Source organism: Biomphalaria glabrata, chromosome 4 (genome assembly GCF_947242115.1).
Source record: "Biomphalaria glabrata chromosome 4, xgBioGlab47.1, whole genome shotgun sequence".
Lineage (NCBI taxonomy): Eukaryota > Metazoa > Mollusca > Gastropoda > Planorbidae > Biomphalaria > Biomphalaria glabrata.
This window is the reverse complement of record NC_074714.1, coordinates 20,872,465-20,898,995: the sequence shown is the minus strand read 5'-3', so window position 1 is coordinate 20,898,995 and position 26,531 is coordinate 20,872,465. Positions and strand designations below refer to the sequence as shown.

Here is a 26,531-nt window from a genome sequence, read left to right as displayed (position 1 = left end):
TCAGACTCTATCACCGCCACTCATTGATCAGGGAACATGAAATGCACCAAGATACCTGTGTGTAGTCGCTGAATGAACTCTTTATGTTGTCTGTTGTATTTATGTGTATTTTTCTGTTGTGTTGTCTTTATATGAGAAACGAGTCCTTGTAATCACAACAAATTTCCGTAAGGATCAATAAAGCAGTCTTAGTCTTAGTCTCTTAGTCTCATACTTTAATATTTAGAGACACAACTACATGTAATCTTGACATAATGCATACTTTAATATTTAGAGACACAACTACATGTAATCTTGACATAATGCATACTTTAATATTTAGAGACACAACTACATGTAATCTTGACATAATGCATACTTTAATATTTAGAGACACAACTACATGTAATCTTGACATAATGCATACTTTAATATTTAGAGACACAACTACATGTAATCTTGACATAATGCATACTTTAATATTTAGAGACACAACTACATGTAATCTTGACATAATGCATACTTTAATATTTAGAGACACAACTACATGTAATCTTGACATAATGCATACTTTAATATTTAGAGACACAACTACATGTAATCTTGACATAATGCATACTTTAATATTTAGAGACACAACTACATGTAATCTTGACATAATGCATACTTTAATATTTAGAGACACAACTACATGTAATCTTGACATAATGCATACTTTAATATTTAGAGACACAACTACATGTAATCTTGACATAATGCATACTTTAATATTTAGAGACACAACTACATGTAATCACGAAACCGTTAGGCATGGTTGTGAAAGTTCATGTAACTGAAACCTGTATTCTTTATGTATGGTTAGAATTGTATGTCAACAACACTATAAGACACAGTCTGTTAACATTGGAGTTCATGTTCTGGTAACATTTGTCAAGTCTAGTGTTTGTGTTGTGTTCTGTTTAATCTGCGTAGATACAGTTTCCTTTCACGACATAGTAGTCGTCAAGTGAGACTGTACCCTCCAGCAAGTAAGCCACGAACTCCAGCTGGAACTCAGCCTTTGTTCCCATGTCTAGCTTGATTTCATACCGCACCCAGAACTCCATCCTGCTGACGTCACCAAAAGTACGCAGACGTTGTCTTTGGAGTAAAGGTCCGGAGACGAAGACGTCCAAATAACTGGAGGGTCCGTACTGGAAGAGGGCGAACTGTATGCACGCTCGGCCGTCGTCCCCGGACGTCAGGAGCGGTGAATAAATGGTGACCGTGACCGGAGTCTTCGATATAGCTGATGGTGCTATTGTTGTTGCTGCAGAGTCAGTGGTCGTAGAGTTACGTATCCCTTGAGGGGAGACATCTTCGGTTGTGAGGCTGCTGAGCTCGTCCCACTCTTTCGATGCGAACAGGAAAGGGTCTAGACCGTTTGAGATTCCACCTACAGGCCCGTCCGGCGTGGATTCATTCTGCACGACCCAAGTTGGGCCTGAACCCGTGGTGGCGTTGCCCAAACTGAAATTGCACATCCCGAAAGCGAAGTCGCAGTAGTCTATCAAGCGATCTCCCAAGCCACGCTGTATGTGACTGGTGTCTATGGGGCAGTGGTAGAGCATCTGTATTTTCATTACATCAATATCGCTGAGTCCGAGGCGCTGGCCCAGGCGCAGTGTCTTGCCGTACTTTGGTTTCGGGGTAATCACTGGGTATCGGTGGACTTTACCAGCATCGTAGGCCCCGTAGTGCATGATGGATTCAAAGTCGTAGGGAGTTCCTGTGACAGAAGTGGGACATTATAATTGAAAGTAGATATTTCTTTACATTTGTTTTGTATGTGATAACACGAGACGTAATTTAAGCAGACAGTAGAACTAAGTTGTCAGATTTATAACAGAAAGTATGAGATTTTAATTTGCAACGAATGATTTTTAGATTCATGTAAATCGTATTAGGTCTATGATAAGACATTGTCTTCGATTTCAAAGGATTAAGGATGAGTACAGGATTTCACATGGAAATAACAGTAACTAAAGCAGAGAAGTTTTTTGTTGTTTTTTTTTTTTGTTCTTTTTACTATTTGATTTTAGTTTCAACTCAGTTTTTATTTTGAAAGACTAGACTATTCGTACTGTACAGTGGCATTTTACGTCTAGACAGACGATCTTTTCCCTTTGCAACTTCTTGTTGACTAAAGAGGCTATTCGTATATTCATAACTTTAGAGTCTATATTATCTATTAAAAACAACCCTCTATAATTATTTTTCTATTAGCACGAATTCAGGCATTACGTGTGCTAATTCTAAAAGGAAAAACAAAAAATCAAAAATGATTTATATTATTTTTTCCTCAAATGTAAACTTAAAATGGATCTATATAGTTAAAAAAAATATAAATCAACGTTTTTTTCATTAGCTACTTTTTGGCCAGTAAAATTGTGTGACGGCTCTGGGTACATTTAGAATCTACTCCTTCTGGCGAGGTCTTGAGATTATTTGATACAAGTTTTATGAAGGTTGTTATGTGGCTGTTAACTGATTTATTATTTTAACCCATATATTCAAATATCTTTAAATCCTTGTTAAACAACAAAGAGAGAGATATTTGATCCTAGAGTTCACCAGTAATACCGCTATAGATCTAGACAGTTTTGTTTCACATTCCCAGCGTTTCTAACCTCCTCCTCCAGGCTCCCCGCAAAGATCAAAGGCACAGGCTTGAAAGTTTCATCACGACCTGGTCAAGCGATGTGGACTTCTCAAAATAGCCTAGATAATGGACATTCATACAGATACAGTACAATCATGTTTTATTCAGTTTCCCGTCTCTCTCTTTCTCTCTCTCTCTCTCTCTGTCTCTCTCTCTCTCAACTGAAAGTAATTGTTAGCCGTTTTTTTTATGTTTGGGGGGGGGGTGACATTATTCCATGAGAGTACCGGTTATCTTTTAAACTTCATGTTTTCCATTGTGCAACGTTAAAGGTAAAGCTAAAAAACATTTTTGAATTCTTTCTGTAACTATATTGTCATTAAGTTGTGTTTGTATATCCACCACTATTAGTTGACTGAGATCACCATCTTTAAACATCCCCACAATACAACGTACTTTTTATTTATTATTTTTATCTATTTAATGCTTTAGAAAATGTGTGAATGACAAATTGCTTTGTAATATTTTTTTTTTTGGGGGGGGGGGTTGTTGTTTTTCTTGGTTGTTTTTAGCGATTGCTATATTCTTGACCAATTTTTATTGCATAAACTAATCAACATGCTAAAATCATTTTATTTTATGTATATCTCTGTCTATAATACATGTTTTTTTTTTATTTAGGACATTTTATTTAGCTGGAGTATATACATTCTCCTTTCACCACATAGTAGTCATCAATAGCCACGGAGCCTTCCTGCAAGTTGGCCACAAATTCCAGTCTGAATTCAGCTTGACGTCCTAAATCAATTCTGACCTCATCCCTCGCCCAGTAGTCATGGCTTAATGGTTTATAGTTACGCAGCTCTTGTCTTTGCAGTAAAGGTCCAGAGAGAAACAGCTGCAGGAAGCTGGACGGTCCTTTCTGGTAGATGACGTACTGCACGCAGACCATGCCGTCCTCCCCGGACGTTAGTAGCGGAGAATAGACAGTGGTCGTCTGTGGAGTCCTCGTCGTTGTTGCTTGCTTTAAATTTATTTCGTTCTTTAACGTGGTCAGGTTTTCTGTTGATAGAACTGTCGCTTGGCTGGAAACCTCTTTGCTTGCAATGCTGCTGAAGGCCTCTTCGTCTTTCAAAGATGCGAACAAAAAGGCATCTAGGCCATTGGTGTATCCTGCGACCGGCCCGTCTGACGTGGGCTCGGTCTGCACCACCCACTTTGCGGCGTAATTTGCGGCGGTGTTGTCTGTCGTAAAGTTACACATCCCCAAGGCGAAGTCGCACCGTTCTATCACCCGCTCGTCCATGTCCGAATGTATGTGACTTGTGTCTAGCGGGCAGTTGTAGAGAGTCTGAACTTTGATGACGTCGGTTGGACTCAGTCCGACGCGCTGACCCAGACGTAGTGTCCTGCCGTACTTTGGTTTCGGCGTGATGACTGCGTAGCGTTTGACTTGGGCCGAATTGTAGGCTCCGTAGTGCATTATGGAGAGAAAGTCATAGGGGATCCCTGGAGTAATTAGATAGAAGAGGTTTAGCTTAGAGTTCACAAGAGCATTGCTTTTAGAGAATACATTCTACATAAAGGATACAGAATGAGTAATCAAACCGAAAGTATCCAACTGAGTTTCTATACAAATAACTATCTTATTCTTTCCTAATATATTTAATGTACTTGATTGTATGTTTTTTTTTATCAGTATGTAGTCTCTATTCATCTCACTGCTTAAGATTACATCTAAATTACTCTCTCATTGTCATTTTCTAATATTGTTTTAAAACAGTACAACCGAATTTTCACTCATCAACTGATAGGTAATATGTTGCCTTTGAGTCATTACCCTGTGAGTCTTGTAGCTAGTTGGTAACAAACGTTGGTAAAGGAAACGGAATTCAGCTCACTGTGTTCAGTCTCATGTGGTGGATAGTGTGAAGCGGCTGCCATTTAGGTCCACTTCCCTAAAGCAAGAGTTCGATCAAGCGGCTGCCCTTTAGGTCCACTTCCCTAGAGCAAGAGTTCGATCAAGATGCTGCCCTTTAAGTCCAGTTCCCTAGAGCAAGAGTTCGATCAAGCTGCTGCCCTTTAAGTCCACTTCCCTAGAGCAAGAGTTAGATCAAGCTGCTGCCCTTTAAGTCCACTTCCCTAGAGCAAGAGTTCGATTAAGCTGCTGCCCTTTCAGTCCACTTCCCTAGAGCAAGAGTTCGATCAAGCTGCTGCCCTTTAAGTCCACTTCCCTAGAGCAAGAGTTCGATCAAGCGGCTGCCCTTTAAGTCCACTTCCCTAGAGCAAGAGTTCGATCAAGCGGCTGCCCTTTCAGTCCACTTCCCTAGAGCAAGAGTTCGATCAAGCTGCTGCCCTTTCAGTTCACTTCCCTAGAGCAAGAGTTCGATCAAGCTGCTGCCCTTTCAGTCCACTTCCCTAGAGCAAGAGTTCGATCAAGCTGCTGCCCTTTCAGTCCACTTCCCTAGAGCAAGAGTTCGATCAAGCTGCTGCCCTTTCAGTCCACTTCCCTAGAGCAAGAGTTCGATCAAGCTGCACACGAAAGCGTGGTAGATGACGACCAGGTTGGACTGGACCTCAAGACTTGGAAGTATTTGGTGGTCATCATCATTTGGACCGTCAGCCATAATTTGGTTTTGGTCTTTTTATCCCCATAAAGCTTTGAAGAAGCATTCATTCATAGCTGTGACTTTATCCACAACCAAGCAAGAAAAAGGCGTCTATCTCCGATGTCTTTGTCTGACTTGATGTGGCTGGTCTCTGGGTTGCACTTGTTGAGCTTGTTATTATGGTGTAGTTGTGTTGGAATTCTTTTTTTTTTATTGCAGCCCCTTAGCGAGATAATCGTCACTGGCACAATCGAAATGGTCTAAAATTCTCACAATTTTTTTTTATTTTAATACTTTTTGTATTTGCCAGTCATTTTTTCATTTTGGGGTTTGGGGGGGGGGGGAAATAATCTTTTTTTTCTTTAGTTATTTAGAGAAAAATAAAATAATAAAGGAGGTACAGTCAATTTTTTTTAAAGTAATTTTTTAAATATTTTTCTTGTTCTTTGCTAATGTCATGTTTTTGCTATCATATTTTTTATTATTATTCTGTTCATCTTGCTGTTATTTTGCTGTTTTTTTCCCCTGACCCACAATGTGTAATGCAAAATTTGAGCAATGTCCTGATATAAGCATGTTCAACCTTTAAGTCCTATAACATGCCAGCTGCAACTGACTAGAGTGTTTACACCATCCGTCTCCTCAATACAGCCCGCCGTAGTTACATACTTTCACTGACCACCACGTCCAAACGTTCCAGCTTCTGAGTTTGTAAAACAACAACTGACATACTAATTTTTGTTAGCTTTCCATTCACTATTTTGTCATGTCAATAGTACTCAACGAAATACTAAGTGACCTACCCATAGTATCTATGATTGTTTCGTTCCTGATGTAGAAGTCTCGTATAACGGCCACGTTGGTCTCATTGATGTCTACGTAGAGGTCACGGTCGGGTCGATTCTGCTCGTGGTAGAAGCCCAGCACGTGCAGGATCTCGTGCATGACGATCCCTTTGATTTCACATCCTGGTCCAAGAGTGGAGACCACAGCCCCGCTGTATGGAGTCAAAAGAAAACCAAAACATTTTCGTTCAAGACGTGATACTGTTTGACTGTCCTCGAATAAGTGTATTGATGTAACAACCAAGATCATTAGTACAAGAAATACAAGATACATACTTCTATTGACGAGAATAAACAATTTCGATAATGCTAGATGGGATGGGTGGGGAACGTGTGCAATACGAGGTCAATGGTTTACATTTCTATAAAAAAAAAAAAAAAAAGAATATCTTTACGCTTAATATTTCGTAGCTTTGTCAGTGTCTGCTGTCAGAATTGTGTGTACTTGTTATTAAGGTGCTTTAAAAAATCTGTATTTTAATGTGAAATGTTTGTTTTAAGAGTCCAAACACTTTAGACGAACCTATGTCTTTCTAGCCTATTGTCGTTTGTCTCTTCTGAACAAATCATCTGGGCTGTTCATGACATTTTGTAGCAATGTTTTTATCTCACTTATATTTGTGTGTGACACAAACCTTTGAGCCAGTGATACTGTCACATTTTGCAGGACTTTTTTTTGTTACATAACTTCATGTGAAAAGGTTTTTTTTTACTTTACGTAAGTATGTATAAACTTATCCTTCAAGATTTGAATGTTCGAAATTAATATATTTCGGGTTCATTGTATTTCTGACAAAGTCTTTAACTTGTCCAACAATTTTAAGCCGATTTTTTTTAAATACGAAAAAAAAACAACCTTGAAATGTCAAGGTTATAGCCTCATTGTATTATCTATTCAAAGGTAGAGGTCATCGGCACATAGAAAAACACAATAGTTTTCTGGTCTTTAACTTATAAAAATATTTTCAACTTTTCTGAAATATTAATGCGTGAAGTAATGGACATTGTTTTTTTTTGTTAGAACTGTTGGGAGTTTTTTCTTAACATTTATTTTCACCGAAATTTGCTTTTGTCATAGATTCCCAAAAAATGTAACGTTTAAAATAAAATGGTAAGCTGCTATCTCTTTCTTTGCTTCAGCATCACAAGTAGCAAGTGGAAATGTAGGAATCATTGAACATGGTTCACGGTGAAATGTTGAAAGACTTTGTTTGGATGACTCGTTTAAAGCAAACCTTCTAGCACTCATTTAGTTGTATTCTTTCATTTACTAGACATTTGGTTTGAGATCGTAGTAATTTTTTTTGTTTTGTGTGTGTGTGTGTGGGGGGGGTGTTGGCGGAGGGGTCGGAAAAGTCAAGAGTTTGTGCTTGAAGTCTAAAAATAGAAAAATCACTTCTGTAGTTTTTTTTTTTTTCAAACGTTTGACATTTTGATTTTGAAAACATGTAGGGATGCACAAATTCTAACGATGGAATTGGTTGGTTAATCTGTCCTATAATTGTTAATACGTCCTATAATTGTTAATACGTCCTATAATTGTTAATATGTCCTATAATTGTTAATACGTCGTATAATTGCTAATACGTCCTACAATTGTTAATACGTCCTACAATTGTTAATACGTCCTACAATTGTTAATACGTACTACAATTGTTAATACGTCCTACAATTGTTAATACGTCCTATAATTGTTAATACGTCCTACAATTGTTAATACGTCCTATAATTGTTAATATGTCCTATAATTGTTAATACGTCCTATAATTGTTAATACGTCCTATAATTGTTAATACGTCCTATAATTGTTAATACGTCCTACAATTGTTAATACGTCCTACAATTGTTAATACGTATATATATTATCTCAGTTCGATACCCCACCGTATTGCCGTAGATAGAAACCTTGATGACAAAAATGACAGAATTTATCTTTATGAAATAAAATAGTTGAATTCCTAAAGCGGAAATTAAGAATTGATTCAAAACACATTATAACGTCATTTCAATTAATCTATTCAGTTTGTTGATTTCTCAACATTCTAGGGGTGCACCGGATAGTAGCTTCAGCTGGAAATATTCTAAAAACGTTTCATTTCTAGTTCACTCCCTTCCCTTCTCTACAATTCATTTCTCAGTCTAAGCGAAAGAACTAGAACAAATATTTTAAACTCCCTTGGTAATTTACTGTTGCAGACATTCAGTTTATTGTTTATACTATTAACACAACCTCAGCTTTAACTATTACAATTGCTCCACAAGGTTGCTAAGGTTTGAATTTGAGAAAGCATCAGTCACATGGGCAAGGTGGCTTCTCAACCTGGGGTCCTGGGTTTGAATCTCGTTGAAGACTGGGATTTTAATTCCGGGATTTTTAGGGCGTCCCTGAGTCTTCCCAACTCTAATGAATACCCGACTTTAGTTGGGGAAAGTAAAGGCGGTTGGTCGTTGTGCTGGCCACATGTCACCCTGCTCGTTCACCGTTTGCCACATAAACAGATGATCTTAACATCATCTGCCCCATAGACTGCATGGTCTGAAAGTGGAAGTATACTTTTTTTTTATCAGTCCCATGAACTGCTGGCAAGTTCAAATCAAATACAACATTATTGCATACTAACAAGAACAATTAAACAATGTATTTAAAAAATTATGAAGAAGCTTTAATAGTAATTGTAAAAGCTTTTTTTTTAGCTACCTTTCTTATTACCCTACATTCTCTTTGTTTCTAGCCTTTTTTTAAAAGTTTTTTTCTAATATAATTTTACATTTCATAAGTAGTTTCTATTGTGGTAGTGGTAGTGAGTAACAATAATACTCTGGCTACCGCAGTGTTGGAGCAGTAAACTGTTAGTCTTTGTTCCAATGGTTAGACCTAGGTTCAAATAAGCAGCATTGTTTCCACGCGATTGAAATGTATCGCATAACTTACATTGACATACACTGACTCTCTAAATTAAAAGTACTCTAGTTGTAATGTCGTTTGTTCTTCTTTCCCTCACATAGTTTTATCGTGATTAAAATACTTTTTTAAATTTCAACTAGTTGATAGACTTTAAATCAACTTGGATACTTGCGCGCTTGGCTGTGTGTCTTCATGTGCCATTCTAATGGCAAGGAATACGCTATTGAGCTCAACAATTTCATTAGAAGACAACGCGCTAGTTGAATTTCACGGCATTGCCTAACGACAGGAATCAGACATTACCCCGTCAGCTCTAAGGATTCTTGCATGACCTGATTTATTTTTCTTTTCGAGAGAAACTAGGTCAGTGATAGCAAGTAAGTGCAATCCGAGTTTCCGAGAACAGACATTAACGACTTGATTTCAGCTTTGTAGCTTTGAAAAAATAAGTACCTACTACTGATAAAGAGAAATTCTGATGTGGTGCGTAGAAATGATGCATAGCTCTTAAAAAAAAAACAAAGATTGGATTGTAAATGGTTTTATTTGAGTTCACGCTTTGTACGTTTTCTGGCTCACCCATACCTCGTACAGCCGTGGTTTTAAGTAGCTCTTAGGACCCTGTGTAGCTCTTTACTTTGTTTTAAGTACATTGTTTAGCACTTAAAGTGCATTGTTTAACACTTAAAGTGCATTGTTTAGCATTTAAAGTACCTTGTGTAGCTCTTAACAGTATGTTGTTTGACTCTTACCGAATGTAATATCTCGCGTTCTCCGGTCTTTAATAAAGTATTTTCACAGATACAATAAAGGATAATTTGAAAAAAAAAATGTTTTGATATTTAGGGATAAACATTAAGGATAGGGATCTTAATGAACTTACTCCTCTCCAGGGTCAAAACCTATCGGGGAATGGCAGCCTGTTCCCCGTTTAATCCTTAGGTAGTTCTGTTCTGTAGTCCTGGGGATGAACTGGATGCATTTGGTTCCTTGGCTTTCAACGTCAGCCTCGATCTCGTGCAGTCCCGCCAAGATGGTGGCTCTGGCCGCTGTGGAGTGTTTTAGAAATGTGAGATCTATAAGTGTAATAGAACAACAAATATTGCGCACACTTCTAGGTCAGAATAGAACTGTTTTATTTTAAACATAAGTCTTATTGTCAGGAGAACATTTTTTTAACAAATTTTTTTTTTTTTTTGGGGGGCGGTCAAATAAATATTATCAGTACAAAACATTTAATATTCTTTTTTTTCCCTCAATATTTAGGGTCAGGGTTTGATGATTCAAATTGTCTGGTTGTGTCTGATTATATCTCTAAAACATTTAGTTGGTGCTGTAATGACACAAGATGCGTAGAAGTTGATGTGAATCGGGTTTTTCCTAAGTAATGTGACGAGTAAGAACAGAGTAGGTTGATGAACAAGGAGAATAACGGACAAGACGCCTAAGAGGACGACGCTAGGCTAGCGACGACAGAGGACTGTGCCCTTTTTATTGTTTATTAAATTGTTGAAGTTATCAGCCTGCGTTATTAGGTATATTCTTGATTCATTCTGTTGTTGTGTCATATGGACTCGCATGCACCAGTAACATATATATACTCATCAACAAAATAGACCATCAACAGATGTGGCGACCCACGACGGCCAGGGCGTCATTTTGATCTACAATCTAGTTAACTTCATGTTCTGGATATATCTATCTACAATTCTACACTTGGCGAAGTACACTGGAGAAGTACTGGATTAACATTCGTTTATTTCTACTAGATCTACCCTACGTCTGTGCTAATTATCTGGACTGCAGCTGGATTTTGGCATCTTTGTTCCAGTGGATCTAGACTTTCTATTAGAGAAAATTCGAAACCGTTACCAGCGTCTAGCTTTGTCAGCCATGTTGGATATTTTTAGATTGACCTTGGATCTATATTGACTAGATCTATATCTATTGTGTCTGAATCCAGAACTATTTCGTCCGTTGAAGTGATTTAGGGCAGTCCGTCGTCAGTATACCTCTACCTATATACCTCAAGAGTGAAGATACCTCATTTTGTCAGGTTTATCTGTTTATTGTGAGTACGGAAAGTCATCTGAGTCTACATATCTAGTATCTACAAGCTGACCGTTGGATCGAGTCACCTTGTCAGGTTTGTTTTTCAAGCTATTAATTGACTGTTGCAGTGTTGCTGAGCTTACAATCTAATCTACACACGAGTGATGGTATACCCTACTACCACACTGCGTGACCATCTATTCAACTTGTAAAGTTGACTAATTTATATTCATCAAAAGAGAGAGTTGGACTTAGTCATTTTTTTTTACCTCTCTTGAGACAGCACCACCAGCTTGTCTCAGTATTGACTTATGTTCCTGACCTGAAGACAGAAGCCAGCACCAACAGATCATCAAGTGGAACCGGAACCTTGGAACCCTACCAGAGGACTTTATCTGAGAACCGTACCATACTGTGGCAGCAACAGGAGAGATTGGCCTAACTCAGTACTGCCTGTCGAGTAGCCATTGTGGGAGCACACCTTGCCTTGCCTAAGACAAAGACAGTGGGGAACTTGTGTGGAACTGACCGTTGTAGCTCCGTGGACTGAACAAAGGGGATCTAACTAAAGATAAGTTTATTTTTTCTCTCCATTATTATTAAATTAAGTCTATTTTAGGGACAGTAGATCTTTGTTAAGAGCAGGTTGCCTGATAAGGGCGTCATTATAGGACACATTAGAAAGTGGACCTGCTCCATTTAATAAAGTCTCGATGATTGTTTAGATTGTCTTGTTTTGTTCGTATCCACGTACATTTTATTTTTTTTAGAAGTCAAGTGAAGTCATCTTTATTTGTCTCTTTCAGTGTATACTTCCTCTAAAAAGTCTCATCTCATTAGAATAGATTTATTTTTTTGTGTGTCTTATTACGTTTATTTTACACTATTCTTATTATATATTAGTAATTTTATCTTAAGTAGATAAGGTAAGCCACGTTTAATCTAGATTATAAATTCTAGATTGTTTCCAGGTATTAACTAAATTGTTATACCTATGAGAGCCTTAGATCTATTTTATCCTGAGGACAACTGAGTCTAAGGAGTAATTATTTATAAATAGATCTTTTGTCCCGATTAATCGGTTGACATTATTTTATAGATGTGTTTAAACACAGTCTAATTGGTCAGAATAAAATTTTTTGTCAGTATCACTGGATTGTGATTTACTGTTGGAGGTATAATATTGATTTATCTATTTGAAGTTGTATTGAAGTTGTATTGAATCTAGACTAGTGACTAGAATAGTCCTAGGGGTATTTATTGGCAAGAAGTAAGTCCATTGAATTAAGTATTGAGGTATTGATATTTGTTTATGTGGTCTAAAGTAAGTCCACTGAATTAAGGTGATATAAAATTTTGAGTTGTATTCAAGTATTGTGGCTGTGAGTAAGTCCACTGAGGTAATATTTCTTGATATAACATTGAGCAAAGGTATTTAAATATATAAATATATATATATATTACAAGAAGTATTTGAAAGTGAGTTTTTGTGAAAACTAAATTGTGATATTTAGGCCAATAGGGAGGCCATATCAAAACTATATTGAGACATTGTTTAAAATAAAATAAGCATAATGGCAACAGCTCCAAACTTTGATTATATGGAGACTTTTCGCCAGCAAATTATTGCTGAGGCTAAACAATTAGAACTTAAAGGGAAGGACCTAACTAGCTATGTACAGCAAATGGTGACAATAGAGAGAGATAGAATTGATCAGATAAGGGAGAAAGAAAAAGATAGGGAAGCACAATTAATAAAAGAAGAAGCAGATAGGAAATTACAATATGATCTTGAGAAATTGAGAATTGAAGCTGAACAAAATAAACAAAAAGTTAATAGCACTAATACTAATGATAGATCTAATACTAATACTACCAATGCCCCAGACAATCACATTGAAACCAATAATTGTAATAATCACACAAACAACACTAATATTTCAAGTGATAACAACCATTGGTTGAGGAAAAAACTACAACCCTTTCAGGAGGCTAGAGATTGTATTTCAGACTACCTAAAGAGATATGAAATTAAAATGGTTAATTGCAATATAAGGGAGGAAGAGTGGTCTCAAATTTTGTTAGACTTTGTACAAGGGCAAGCTCTTACAATTTGTCAAAACCATAATCATACTGTACAAAATAGCTACCAAATTTTAAAAAAGGAATTGCTGAATGCATATGGACACAATGCCAGCACATTCAGAAAAAAATATTTTGAAAACACACCTTCCAATCAGATAGAACCACAAACCACTATAAATTTGGAAAAAGACTATTTTAATAAATGGCTGGGATTTGAGAAGATTGACAGTACCTTTGAGGGATTAAAAAATTTTATATTACTTGATAATTTTGTAGCTAAGTGTGACCCGCAATTACAATCATTTATCAAAGAAAGGAATCCCAAAGTTTTGGATGATGTTACTGAGATAATAAGAACATATAAAAATGCCTATCCCAACAACCTTTTTTCATGTAAAGATAAAAAGAATATTGATCTAGTGGGATATACACAGGAAAACAATGAAAGAAGTAGAAATAGAAGTAGGGATAGCCAACATTTTAGATATAGCAATAGTAGAGATAGGTCAAACAACAGGGATGTTACATGTTATAGATGTGGGAAAAAAGGACATATGGCTATGAGATGCAGGGGAACACAAAACAGGTCAAACAGTAGGAATAATTATAATAGATCAAGTAGTACACATAATTACAATAGGACAGATAGTAGAAATAATTACAGAGCAGACAGTAGGAATAGGTACAGCAATTACAACAACAATTACAATAATAACACATACAATAGGAGTAAAAGCAGGGAATATAAAAATAGAGATTCTGACAGAGTGTTTTTTGTTAGGGAAAATAAAAACAATTTTGCTTTTTACCCAGCTTTTATTAACAATGTTCCAATAAAGGCAATCCGAGATAGTGGCTGTAACACACTCGTGGTTCGGGCTGATCTCATTGAGGCGCAATATTATAGGGGATATACAAGGAAAGTGGAGTTGGCAGATGGCAGTATAAAGGAATTTAAAGTATTTAAAGTGTTTATTGAGACACCTTTTTACACTGGCCATTGTGAGGGAGTAGCCATGCCTAACATGAGACATGATATGTTAATTGGAAACTTAACAGGTTTGAAGGAATGTTCAAGACAGGAAATTGAAGCATGGGAAAAGAAATATGAAAGGTTACAGCAGAATAGGAATACTGAAACAGATAATTACATTAGTAATATGGTAATAACCAGATCTAAGAACAAGCCAAAACAAGAAACTCAGGAACTTATTGATATGAATGATGAAATAGTTAATGGTGAAGAAGATAAAGAGAAAGAGGTTGAAATACAAGGTCAAAAACAAGACGAAACGCAAGCAGAAAAACAGAAAGATGGAACTGAAGAAATGAAAACAGAAGAATTGAAAGGAATAAACAAATTGGCTCAAGAACAAAAACAAGATAACATCATTGGGAAAACATATGACAGAATTAGTGACAGGAGAAATAATAACCCAATGGAGAAATATGTCATAGAAGAAGGAATACTATTTAGGAAAACAAAAATAAATGATAGAGAAATAAAACAATTAGTCTTACCACAAAAGTATTGGAAGGATGTCATGATTTTGTCACATGACAGTAATTTAAGTGGACATAGAGGTATAAAGAAATGTTTTAGAAATTTAGCAACTCAAGTATTTTGGCCTAAAATGAAAGGAACCATATCAAAATACATAAGATCATGTGATATGTGTCAAAGAAGGGGACTTAAGGGTAAATTAGGTAAAGCTCCATTACAGTCAATGGATGAACCAAATAAACCATTTCAAAAAATAGCAATAGACATCATAGGACCTTTAACTAAAACAGAACATAATAATAAGTACATATTGACAATAGTAGACATGTTCAGTAGATATCCTGAAGCAGTGGTATTATCCAATATAGACACAGAAAATATTATTAATGCTTTAGATCAAAAGTTCATAGTCAGACATGGGATACCAAAAACATTACTATCAGACAATGCTTCTATGTTTACATCTGAGTTATTTAAAAGATGGATATTAAAATATGGTATAGAACACATTAAATCATCGCCATTCCACCCGGAAGCCAACGGGCTTTGTGAACGCCTTAACGGTGTTATAAAAAGATCCTTAGCTAAAATTGTAGAAAATAATCAGAAAAACTGGGATCAATATATTAATTTTGTTCTATTTTCTATTAGAAATAATATTCATGAGGCAACTCAATTTTCACCATATGAGTTAGTACATGGAAGGAAACCTAGGGATGAAATACAAATTTTTAAAGAAAGTTTGATCTTAAATAAAATAGAAAAGGAAAATGACAATGAAACAGCTTTAGATTTAAAACAAATATGGGCGGAAGCTTTTGAGAATAACATGAAATATAAAGAAACAGTACATGAGAACTTAAATGAAAAAAGAAAATTAAGAACATTAGAGGTAGGAGACAAGGTATTACTTTTGGTAATTGACTTAAAAAACAAATTAGGAAAACAGTGGAAGGGTCCATTTGTTGTTACAAATAAAACAAGTGAAGTAAACTATAAGATTAATATGAATGGAAAAATAAAAACATATCATATAAATAATTTGAAGTTATACAATGAGAGAAATGAAAATCAATTTCAAAATTTGGATACAGAAGTAAACAATGAAAATCAAACTCAAAAGTTAGATACAGAAACTGTGGAAAATGAAAATCAAGTAGATGAATGTTTAATTGTTTTAATCAATGAGGAAACTAATGAAAATGATATTAAAAATATTCCTATACTAGAAACTAAAGATAATCAAACATGGGAAAAACTGAATTTAGAAAATTTATCTCCAGAAAAAACAAAAGACATAATAAATGTAATCAATGATTTTAAAGAAATTTTTTCCAGTTTGCCAGGAAAAACAAATATCATAAAGCATGACATAAAGTTAACTAGTGACAAACCTATTTTCATGAAGCCTTATAGGATTCCATTACACTTACAGGGAAAAGTTAAAGATGAAATAGACAACTTATTAAAACTAGGAATAATAGAACCATCCAATTCAGCTTATGCTTCACCAATAGTTATAGCAAAGAAAAAGAATGGGGATATAAGGTTATGCATAGATTATAGACAGTTAAATAAAATAACTGAATTTGATCCTTACCCTATGCCTAACATTGATGACATATTACACAAATTGTCCAATGCTAAAGTATTTACAAAATTGGATCTGACAAAAGGATATTGGCAAATTCCTTTAACCAATAGAGCTAAACCTTATACTGCATTTATCACTCCTTATGGAATATTCCAATGGAACTTTATGAGCTTTGGGCTTATAAATGCTCCAGCTACCTTTAATAGGATGATGATGTCGGTTATAGGTCATAGAAAAAATGTAATCTGTTACTTAGATGATATATGCATTTTTCATGAGGATTGGAAAGAACATTTAAAAGGAATTAGGGAGATTTTTGAGTTAATTAAACAAAATGGTCTAACAGTTCAAGCAGAAAAGGTAGAGATAGGCTTAGAAGAAATCACATTTTTAGGACATAGAGTTAAAAATAATACTATCAGTCCCATTGAAGATAATGTAAAGAAGATATTAGAAATAGAAATACCAACAACACAAAAACAGATTAAATCAATACTAGGGATGATAAACTATTATAGAAAATACATACCAAATTTAGCAGAGATAGTTGATCCATTAAACCAGTTATTAAAGAAAGGACAGCCTAGAAAAGTGACTTGTAATAGAAAGTGTGTAGAAGCTATAGAGAAAGTTAAGCATATTTTTTCTACAAATTTAATATTGAGATTACCGGATGTTTCTAAAATATTCTATGTCACTACTGATGCTTCTGGTAGTGCTATAGGAGGTTGTTTGATGCAACAGTATGATAAATTACACCCAATAATTTATGTAAGTAGGAAATTATCTGATACTGAGAAGAGATACAGTGTCATAGAGAAGGAGGCTTTAGCTGTTGTTTGGGTTATAACTAAGTTGGAAAGCTATTTACTGGGAAACAAATTCATATTGTTATCTGATCACAGGCCTCTAAAGTTTATGCAAGAAAAAAGTATTAAAAATGGTAGATTATACAGGTGGTTTCTAATTTTACAAGAATATAATTTTCAATTGGAGGCTATTAGGGGAGAAATTAATATTGTAGCTGACATGTTGTCAAGAGTTACAGTGAGATAAACTGTTGTAAATAATGATTATTCATTTTGATTTGTTTATGCTTGTATATATATGTATATGTTCTAGTCAATGGGTATGAATAAGTTGTTTATATATGGACTATATATATTTTATTTCCTTTAAAGGAAGATAACTCAGTAAAATATAAATTGGGAATTTTATTAAATCAAGGGAGATAATTATAAAATTTCAATAATTGAAGTCAAAGGTGTAAATTAAAGTAAGTATGATCATCTACAGTCATTATTTTTTTTATATAATCATTATCATCCATTAGTAAAAGGCTAGGTCAGTTTGGAAATGGTAAGTGGAGAGAAAATATACTTATTGGTACCCAACAAAAAAGTTAAGTAGAATAATTTGGAAAGCTGTTTTGACACAAATATTACATTTTGTCTGACAGGTAAGGTTTGGTGTGATGTGAGGCGACCAGCCATGAACATATAGCCAATGACAGTATTTACTCTGAAAAACTCTGATTTATGCCTATGGAGTCAGCAAAGGCATCTTCGTATGTGGACTATATACATGTGTATTTACTCTGAAAAACTGTTTTATGTCTGTGGAATCGACAAAGGCATCGTCGTATGGGGACTGTATACATGTCTTGATGGACTTAGTACTATTAGTTGGTGAAACTATTACACTGTACTATACTATTTCATCGTCAATGACATGAGTGATGATTAGAACACTGTATACCGGATATTTTCTTACCAATAACTGTATTGGAACTGTACATATTGTTTTCTTGGTGTCAACATTCAACTACAGTGTGAACTTTGTGACATAGGAACATGGACAATTTTACCAGGAACTGATGAAGATGGGAAACATGATGATGTCCATCAAGATCAAGATATATGTTTGTTTTGTCTTTCCCCAAAATTTTGGCCATGTATATTGTACAGACATGACAGTAGGGATAGTGTTTTAGACTGAAAAAAAAAAATTGACAAAATTTTTTTTTTTGATAAAGGGGGGAGGAAATATGTAATGACACAAGATGCGTAGAAGTTGATGTGAATCGGGTTTTTCCTAAGTAATGTGACGAGTAAGAACAGAGTAGGTTGATGAACAAGGAGAATAACGGACAAGACGCCTAAGAGGACGACGCTAGGCTAGCGACGACAGAGGACTGTGCCCTTTTTATTGTTTATTAAATTGTTGAAGTTATCAGCCTGCGTTATTAAGTATATTCTTGATTCATTCTGTTGTTGTGTCATATGGACTCGCATGCACCAGTAACATATATATACTCATCAACAAAATAGGCCATCAACAGTGCTATTAGCTTTCAATCTTTTTATTATTATTTATTTAGTTTATAGAAAGTTAGGAACCTTCTGCTGGAGTTCGGTGAGGACAGCAAAGAGGCACCAATGGCCATTCGACAGTTGTGCTGGGTCGGACAATTATCCCACATGGGAGACGATGGCATGCCAAATACGATCTTCTTATGTGAGCTTAAAAGGAGGACGGCGTAACAGAGGTGCCCCTTGTAAGCGTTGTATAGATTAACTCAGGCGCCATTTCGCCCTCACTGGCATAGAGGAGAGTAACTGGTAGCAGATGGTCTCTGAAAGATATAGAGAGTGGTCACAAAGGCTGCGGGACACACATTTCAGTTCACGATGATGTCGATAAGCTTTTCAGTAGTTATCGTTTGAACTTATTTTGTGTATTGGAGGTTACGGCTGACTTTTAATTCTGCTGAAGTGGACTTCTCATTCTCAGGCACCCATTCCAATAGTTTCCGTTTATTAGTATGTACACACACACACACACACACAGATACACATATATATATATATATTCTTCTGCGTACATTAAACATGTACGTGTGTCACACTTTTTGAAACGCTACCTTACCAAAAAATATTTCCAAGTCAAATAAACTATATCCTGCCTCTTAGTCGTATGTTCAACGACATGTTTTTTAGCTTTCTCTTGGGGGGAAAACCGCCTGTTGCGCTTGTATGGTCTATTTGTCCGTCTATCCTATTCGTATCCCAAAAACATAAAGGATCGTCAAAAAGCCGACTTTACCATCATCGTGTTCCAACTAGTTGTAAGGACAATGTATTCCATGCATTGGTACATACACATCAATTGTTTTCATAACAACCAATGCCTTGCATTTGTACATACAGTCAAGGCCGAATTTAAATAAATGGAGGCCGCAGGGCAGGATTTTTGTGGACACCTCCACTTTTTGAAAGCTTTAATAAAACCCCACTTATTAATAGTAATACTTATATTTAAAAGCATGTCATATTTTAGAAGGAAATATAGTTCTTTTACATTGAATCTCATTTCCTTCTTTTTGTATATATATTTTTTGATTTAAACCAATGTAAATTTTGGGGTGTACGCACTGCCGTAAATCCAGAGCTACTTTTGTGTATTGCGAGCACGCTACAAGCGGACACATCTTAACCACGACAGTGTTGCCAACTGTAAGACTGAAAGTAAAAATGCGGAAAGAAAATTCAAATCATAAAAGGAACACGTAAAGATGTTGACCCTTCGAATTAAGGATTTGTGTTTACTATTGTGGTGGCCCTTTTCTTGTGATGTAACCCCTCCTACCCTCTCGTAACTCCAGCCCTGCCTACTAATCAGGTTTTTTTCAAAACAAAGGATCTCAATCACTTCTGGCCTCAGCTAATAAGAACAGCATCTGCGAGTTGTTTTTTCTAGCGCCTGGAATGTGATATTTTGTCTTCATTATTTTAATGTGTTTTGATTACCTGCCCTTATACTACAAATATACACAATTGTCTGCTCTTATTCAGAACACACGTTGAAACATTTGTAAACAAAGTTAATCCAAAATGAACCAAGAAAACTGATGTATTGGTCTCCATGCCTAAATGGTAAATACAGATCTTCAGGTCCTTGTTGAAACTATTGCAGCGACCCCAGCTCAGTTACATTGTTCCCAGTTCAAAGAACTCTTGAGTCAGAAAGCACTGAATCGTAAGCCAAACCAGACACCTACTCCCATACAATAGCGGACAGAAAGGAGAATAAATATTTACAAAATAGAAAAAGAAAAAATAAACGTCTAAACGTCTTTGAGAACAAAATGGCGCCCATTCAATGCGTTCGTCCTCCTTTCAACTCGCCACGAAGATCAACTTGCGGTCATCCTCCTTAAGGGGTAGAGTCCTAGCCAGCGCAGCTGTCGAATGGCAAGTAGTGCTTCTCTACTGTCCATAAAATACTAGCTCTATTCATTGAGAGCCCAGTGAAATAGTGAATGCTTTTCTACAGAATTATGACCAGAGCCACTACTTGGTGCTCACAGACTTGATGTACCTCATATCTACATTTGACATACAATCTGTCCGGAATTGAAGAAAAAATTAACTTCATTGAATGGTTTTCTGACTCGTATTGAGCAATATAAGATCGTCTTTGTGAAGGATATTACGTGTGAGTTTGTGTGTGATCTATCGTGCTAACTCTTCTTAGCCATCTTTGTTCTTTAAAAATTTTTCTTGCATTTTTGTCTACCTATAGAATGGTACCTTACTTCAGCACTGTCTAGATTTGTACTATTTTAGAGTTTCTATGAACCGAAGTAGAGAAGTATAACTTCAACGCTATCTGAACATCTCTAGATTGTCTTTGGCCAACCCATCCCATCAGAGAGTGTACAGCCCATGTACTGGTTGGCTTCAGCACATCCTTTCATTCAGATCTTTAATAAAAAGAAATCCCTGCCAATAGGCTTTGTTTTAAATTTGAATAACTGTACAAATCTTTACGTAGGCGTAGTGGCAGAGCGGTAAAGTGCTTGGCTTCCGAACCGGGGGTCCCGGGTCATAATCCTGGTGAATAAAGCTTACCTTGGATTATTTTAGAATGAATATCTCTGAAAGGTCAAGCGTGTAAATAAAAGGGTAGATAAATTATTCAAGGATGACACCTCCAGATTTACCATTGGCAATCAATAATTGTAACGTCCTGTATATATCATCGTTGTAATTTAGAAGTAGGATCACAAAAATATCTATACGTTTATGAATATTTAACTGAACATTTGAATAGTAAATATTTTAATGTTTATTCGAACTAGAAAATGGTTACACATTTGTTTACTATACAACTGTGCATGAATCATTTTCTTTATGTAACCATACTAGATACATTCATCATGTAACTGTTAGCAGCCTTTACTGAAGGCTTACTATTCTTAGTTTACTCTGCGGTTTTCTTTACCATTATTACAAATAAACGTGTCACTAACACCACGTGATTAAGTGTGAGCGTCACCAAATTAAAACGTATCTTTCACAAGCCTTTGCAAGTATTGAACAAAACAATTGGATTGGTATGGTAAAGGCGGCTTGCATAATTCATTCGATAAGGAAAAAGGTTGCCACCAAACCTTTGCAAACTACATAATTGGGTGAAATCTGACTAGAAAACAAAAAGCTGATCTAGTTGTTGTTGTTAAAAAACGTGGCAGACGTACGAGCGGACTGACAGGTCAACAAAACCAACAGCGACCCTTCTCCTGTCAGCTGCCTCTAAATTAGTCGGAAAAAAAAACTCTCGATGCCGCTTAATTTGAACCCTATTGGCAGTTAATTCTTTACTTGCGACCTAAGATCAATATTCATATTGGGGCATTTTTTATTCAACATTTTTCAGCTCTTTGGGCTGCTTTTTTTTTACTCAATAGCTGTCTGATCTGGTTCACAGTACCATAAGGGATTTTTTTTTTTTAACGTCGTCGAAGATCATCAATGTTTACAAAGCCTATTTCAACTCACTCTGTCTGTCTGGTCAACGTTTGTACACGTTATTTCCCCCAGACCCAATCTCGGATGAAGTTGAAATTTTGCACACTTATTTCTTATACCTGACTAAAAAGGAATATTTCATTAAAAAAATGAGCCAATTGTAAATTAACTATTGGTAATTAATAGTTGATATCGAACAAGGGAAAGAAATTGTACTGACACATGTGGTGGTATTATTTGAACTAGTTCCCTGGAGGAGGCTTGGCCCCATGAGTTCGAATTTTTTAGGCAATTTAAAAGCGATCACGGTGACATTCACACTCTTCTTTCTTCCCCCTACCCCTTCCCTTCCCAACTGGTCCAGACAAGGGAGAGGATCAAGGTGCACTGAGAAAGCTAAAAGTACGACATTGCGCTAAATAAAAACATTTGGTAAAAATGTATTCTTGTTAGACTATATCTATTACAAATTGACTGACATGACTGATCCAAACTGACTGGTACAACTACACTTACAATAAGCTTCGGTTGTTTTTTTTTTAATAATTTGTTTGTGTTTGTTGTCTTATCAATTGTGCAAATGATAATAACGGTCAGATCATGTTGAAATTGAAATCATTGTGTAGGCCTCAGCTGACGTGTAACTTAATGCCTTAAATACGAATGACTCAAAAGGGCTTCTTACGAGTTTTTGTATCTGAAACTCACTTTTTAAAATATTCTTTTTCTATTTTAATATTTTACAACCTATATGGCATTATAGAAGGTAGAAAAACTAAAGTAAACTTGTATCGCTTCTTTCTGTTTCTATTTGAAGTTTTAAATAAATGCATATCTTTTTTAAAAAATGAGTAAAAATGAGAGAAAGGAAAGACAAAAGAGTGTGTAAGGTGTAAGGAGGCGGAGAAAGCATGGGCATGGAAACTTTAGGAGATTACTCAAATCCCCTTTCGTGACAAAACAAAGGATTTGACATTGAGTCCAGACAAGGTTATTGCTATAACGTTGTGTTGTATGTTCAGTGTGGGCAGTGAATTATTTTTACAAAGCTTAAATCAACTGACTCTGCATGTCTGGTTAAAATGGGTGTAGACGTTATTTCTCTTACACCCATTCTCGCATCAAGTGGAAACTTCGCACATTGACATAGACAGACATGACGACATGGCCTAAACTTAAACTCAGACAAGACAAAGTTAATACTTTAAACAATTATTTATTGTACTTAACAAAACATGAATCAATAAACTAAAATACTCAAGTAATCAATTAATTTTCGGTAATTAAATATTTTGTTTGAGATCGAAAAAGGGAAATAACTTGTACATTATTGGTAGATATGGTTTTATGTACGGAGTTCTTCTCTTTTAGATCACCTTTTTTTTTCAAAGGATTTTTTTCATATTTTGCTTGTTTGTTATTTGGTTGCTAAACATACACATAGATATTCTGAACGATAAGGTCATATCAAGAAAAAGTATTTATGTTAGACTGATGTGAACCAGATAAGTTTGTTTTTATATGTTTTTTTCACGAAGTCATGTATCGAGTTATTGAACTTGAAGGGCCATTTGTCTTGACAATGATGTAACTTAATAGGGAGGGGGGGTGATATGTCATTGTTTGTTTGCATAGTGATTCAATTATTACCCAGATTGTTTTCCTCCAGAAACTGACGCGCCCTATTTCATTCTCTATACCAGTGTTTCCCAAGGTTTTTTCCTTAAAAGACAATTTCGTACATTTTGAGTATTTAACGGAACACTTTGCTCATTTTTTAAAGAGATTAATTCACATGGTGGCCTACTAGTTAATTATTCCAGTAGTTCGTGGAACACTTATTCCTGCCTCGCGGAACATTAGGGTTCCGTGGAACACAGTTCGGAAACACTGCTATAAACCCTAATCTCTTCAATGAGACTGTTTCTTTGTTAGATGTATGCTATCCATTTACAGGCCGGGTTTATATCAATACATTACATATATTTCTAAACTAGAGCAAACAATTCCTAAGAGACCCCTAATGATCATACCCATAATGTTATATTTTGATAAATAATTATTATTTATAAATATCATTGTAGTATTTTAACTCTTTCTCTCCGTAATTATTTTCCACTTTCCGATGGAATTATTTATTTTGCTCATTTGTGTTTCACTACCATTTTATGATTATAACTTCAATAACTTTTGTGTGTGATATCAGGGAAGTTATATAAGGTATATAATTATAGAAGAATGCATGCTTTTTTTATATAACACAAATTAAAGTTTTGTAAAACCAAAAATTTATTTAATTTAATGGGGTCAAATTCAACGTTGGTATCGTCAGTTGGGTGTGAAAGAGTTAAAAGGCATCTATAGATGGGCTCTGGGTTTCACTAATCGAACCGTGACAATAAACGTTTTATTCTTATTAAGCTATGTGATTATGTCTTTCAGTCCAACTCTGGCTGAACTTGTGGATGTCACCAGTTTCGCGTGTTAAGTTCTGGTACTTACTGTCTGGGTAGTCGTTGTCCACTACAAAAGGCACGATGCCGTCTTTCCAGTGCATCGACTTGTTCCTGATGGCGTTCCTGTGTAGCGGGATCTCTACGTCCCCCAGAATAAACACTGGTCTGTCTGGTACTTTGGGCTGGACGCTGTCGCTACGTGCTTGGGCCACGTTGGCTTTCTCCGGGGAAGAAATGCCAACTCCTTGATGGGTATCCTCTAAGGTGGGCCGGCATGTCACCGAGACGACCAGTAGGGCCAGCAGCACTAACCCTGAGGTGTAAGTGAATACATTCACGGCCATGTCCTTAGACACTGAGTGTTTGTGACTCAGTGATGAAATGTTAAAGATTTTTTTTTGGTCTAACTCTAGTTCCAGTTGATACGTTAGTGCTCGGTAATGTTTCGGTGAAATATGGATAAATTATCTTCATGACCCAATAAGTCAGCACCTCGTTGATAACAAACCCAAATCAGAAAGGTTTTCACTTCTCAGTGGTGTATCCACTAGAGACAATGTGTTCTATCAGCTATTTTCATTGTTCGACAGGATAATCTCTTTTCTCCGCAGAATACTTTTATAAGGCCATAAACAATTTTCTTAGGTCATGAAAACTTTTGTTAGGTCATAAAAAATTGTTAGGTCATAAAAAACTTTTGTTAGGTTAATAAAAAATTGTTTAGTCATAAGAAAACATTTGTTAGGTCATAAAATAGAATTACATGTTATTTGGTCATAAACAGTTTTGTTGTGCCATAAGAAGTTTTGTTAGGTCATAAACAAAAATTTTTGTTGAGCCTTACAGATTTTCGTTACGCCATAAAATATTTGTGTTGACCCCCTCAATTTTTTTTTACTGGCCATAAGGATGCACAAATGAAACGTTTTCGAATAAAATTTGTTTCGAATAAAATGCAAATGTTGTTTATACATAAATTAGTCATATTTTTTAGACTTCATTCTTTAGAATTTTATCACTTCCCCTTTGCTTAGAACTCTTCAAAATCTAAAACATAACTAAATAAAGATCACTTCACAAGGCATTACAAATTATGCATCAATAATTTGTATACTTGCTGATTTCAAATATATTATACTGTTTGTCCAGATAGTCGCTTTTTTTTTTGTTTGTTTGTTGTTTGTTTGTTTGTTTCTTGCTCTATTGTCATATTCAACTTTCCAAACTAGAAAGCTTAAATTTGTGGATACGCCCTTAAAAAAAACTTTAAAAAAAAAACATGTGTTTAATATACTTGACCTTAAAATCTAAATCTTTATCTAAATTGTGTTATCAAACTGATGCAGGAATGTCTGTGTACTTGTGTCCTGGCTTGTCTTTGTGTGTAGTATACATTGTATCACCAATGTAGGGGAAACTTGGGATATACAACTATTTGATATTGGTTGATATGGCAGTCTATTGGGGTCAAACATATTCCAATCAGCTTTCAAATAGTTGCTAGTGACAACTAGATAGCTCTGTCTCTTATATATTCGACTTTGACTCAAAATGTGCTGACTGAAAACACATGTCACCAAAACGTTCAGGAAGAACTAATGATGTGTACATTGAAGTTCACTTTCGGTATAAAAGGACAGACACGAGAACTAGAACTCTTTGATTTAAAAGTTTAAAGTGTCCAATAAAGTGTGGCCCGCTCATGGTCTCAGTCGAAATCATGTATCGTTTGCAAAGAAAATATTATTACATGGCTAGAAATCATTTGATCAAAAATGAATCAATGCAAATTCGATTTTATCTTTTGTTAGATGTCCTAAAAAATTGTTTACTTGAAATCTAAACTAATTTTGGTTACATTTTGGAATTAGATCAAACTGTACTCTTGTTTTGGTTAGGATTGTTTCCTTTTTCTCCTTGGCATAGATGTATAACATTTAATTGTAGACAATGTCTGTGCATTAACCTCCTGTCAGGAATACTTCCACAAAGGCATGTTACTGTTATCTAGCTGACTCCTGTCAGGAGTACTTCGACAAAAGCATGCT

General features: G+C 35.5%; 2 protein-coding genes across 6 annotated transcripts in view; one reads left to right on the top strand and one right to left on the bottom strand.

The window, feature by feature from the left end:
• LOC106063065 (histone deacetylase 6-like) overlaps positions 1-26,531 on the top strand; it is a 189,063-nt gene that overhangs the window by 146,665 nt on the left and 15,867 nt on the right. The window contains exon 35 of one of the 4 annotated variants that reach the window (XM_056025927.1): positions 2,661-3,101. The exons of the other annotated variants lie outside the window; for them this stretch is intronic. Coding sequence (XP_055881902.1) covers positions 2,661-2,738 — 78 coding nt within the window. The 3' untranslated portion in view covers positions 2,739-3,101. Of the gene's footprint in view, positions 1-2,660; positions 3,102-26,531 lie in introns of those variants that run through there. 4 annotated transcript variants of the gene reach the window in all.
• Positions 724-24,958, bottom strand: LOC106074723 (hatching enzyme 1.2-like). 2 transcript variants are annotated; one of them, XM_056025930.1, is made up of 4 exons: positions 24,530-24,930; positions 9,863-10,028; positions 6,033-6,226; positions 724-1,747 (listed from the first exon to the last, which is right to left on the bottom strand). In XM_056025930.1, exons 1-4 carry the CDS (start codon positions 24,825-24,827, stop codon positions 939-941), a joined length of 1,467 nt encoding a protein of 488 aa, XP_055881905.1. In that variant the 5' UTR covers positions 24,828-24,930; the 3' UTR covers positions 724-938. The 2 variants fall into 2 exon arrangements, with proteins under 2 accessions (XP_055881905.1, XP_055881904.1); XM_056025929.1 differs by lacking the exon at positions 724-1,747 and adding an exon at positions 3,240-4,129 and having other exon boundaries at positions 24,530-24,958.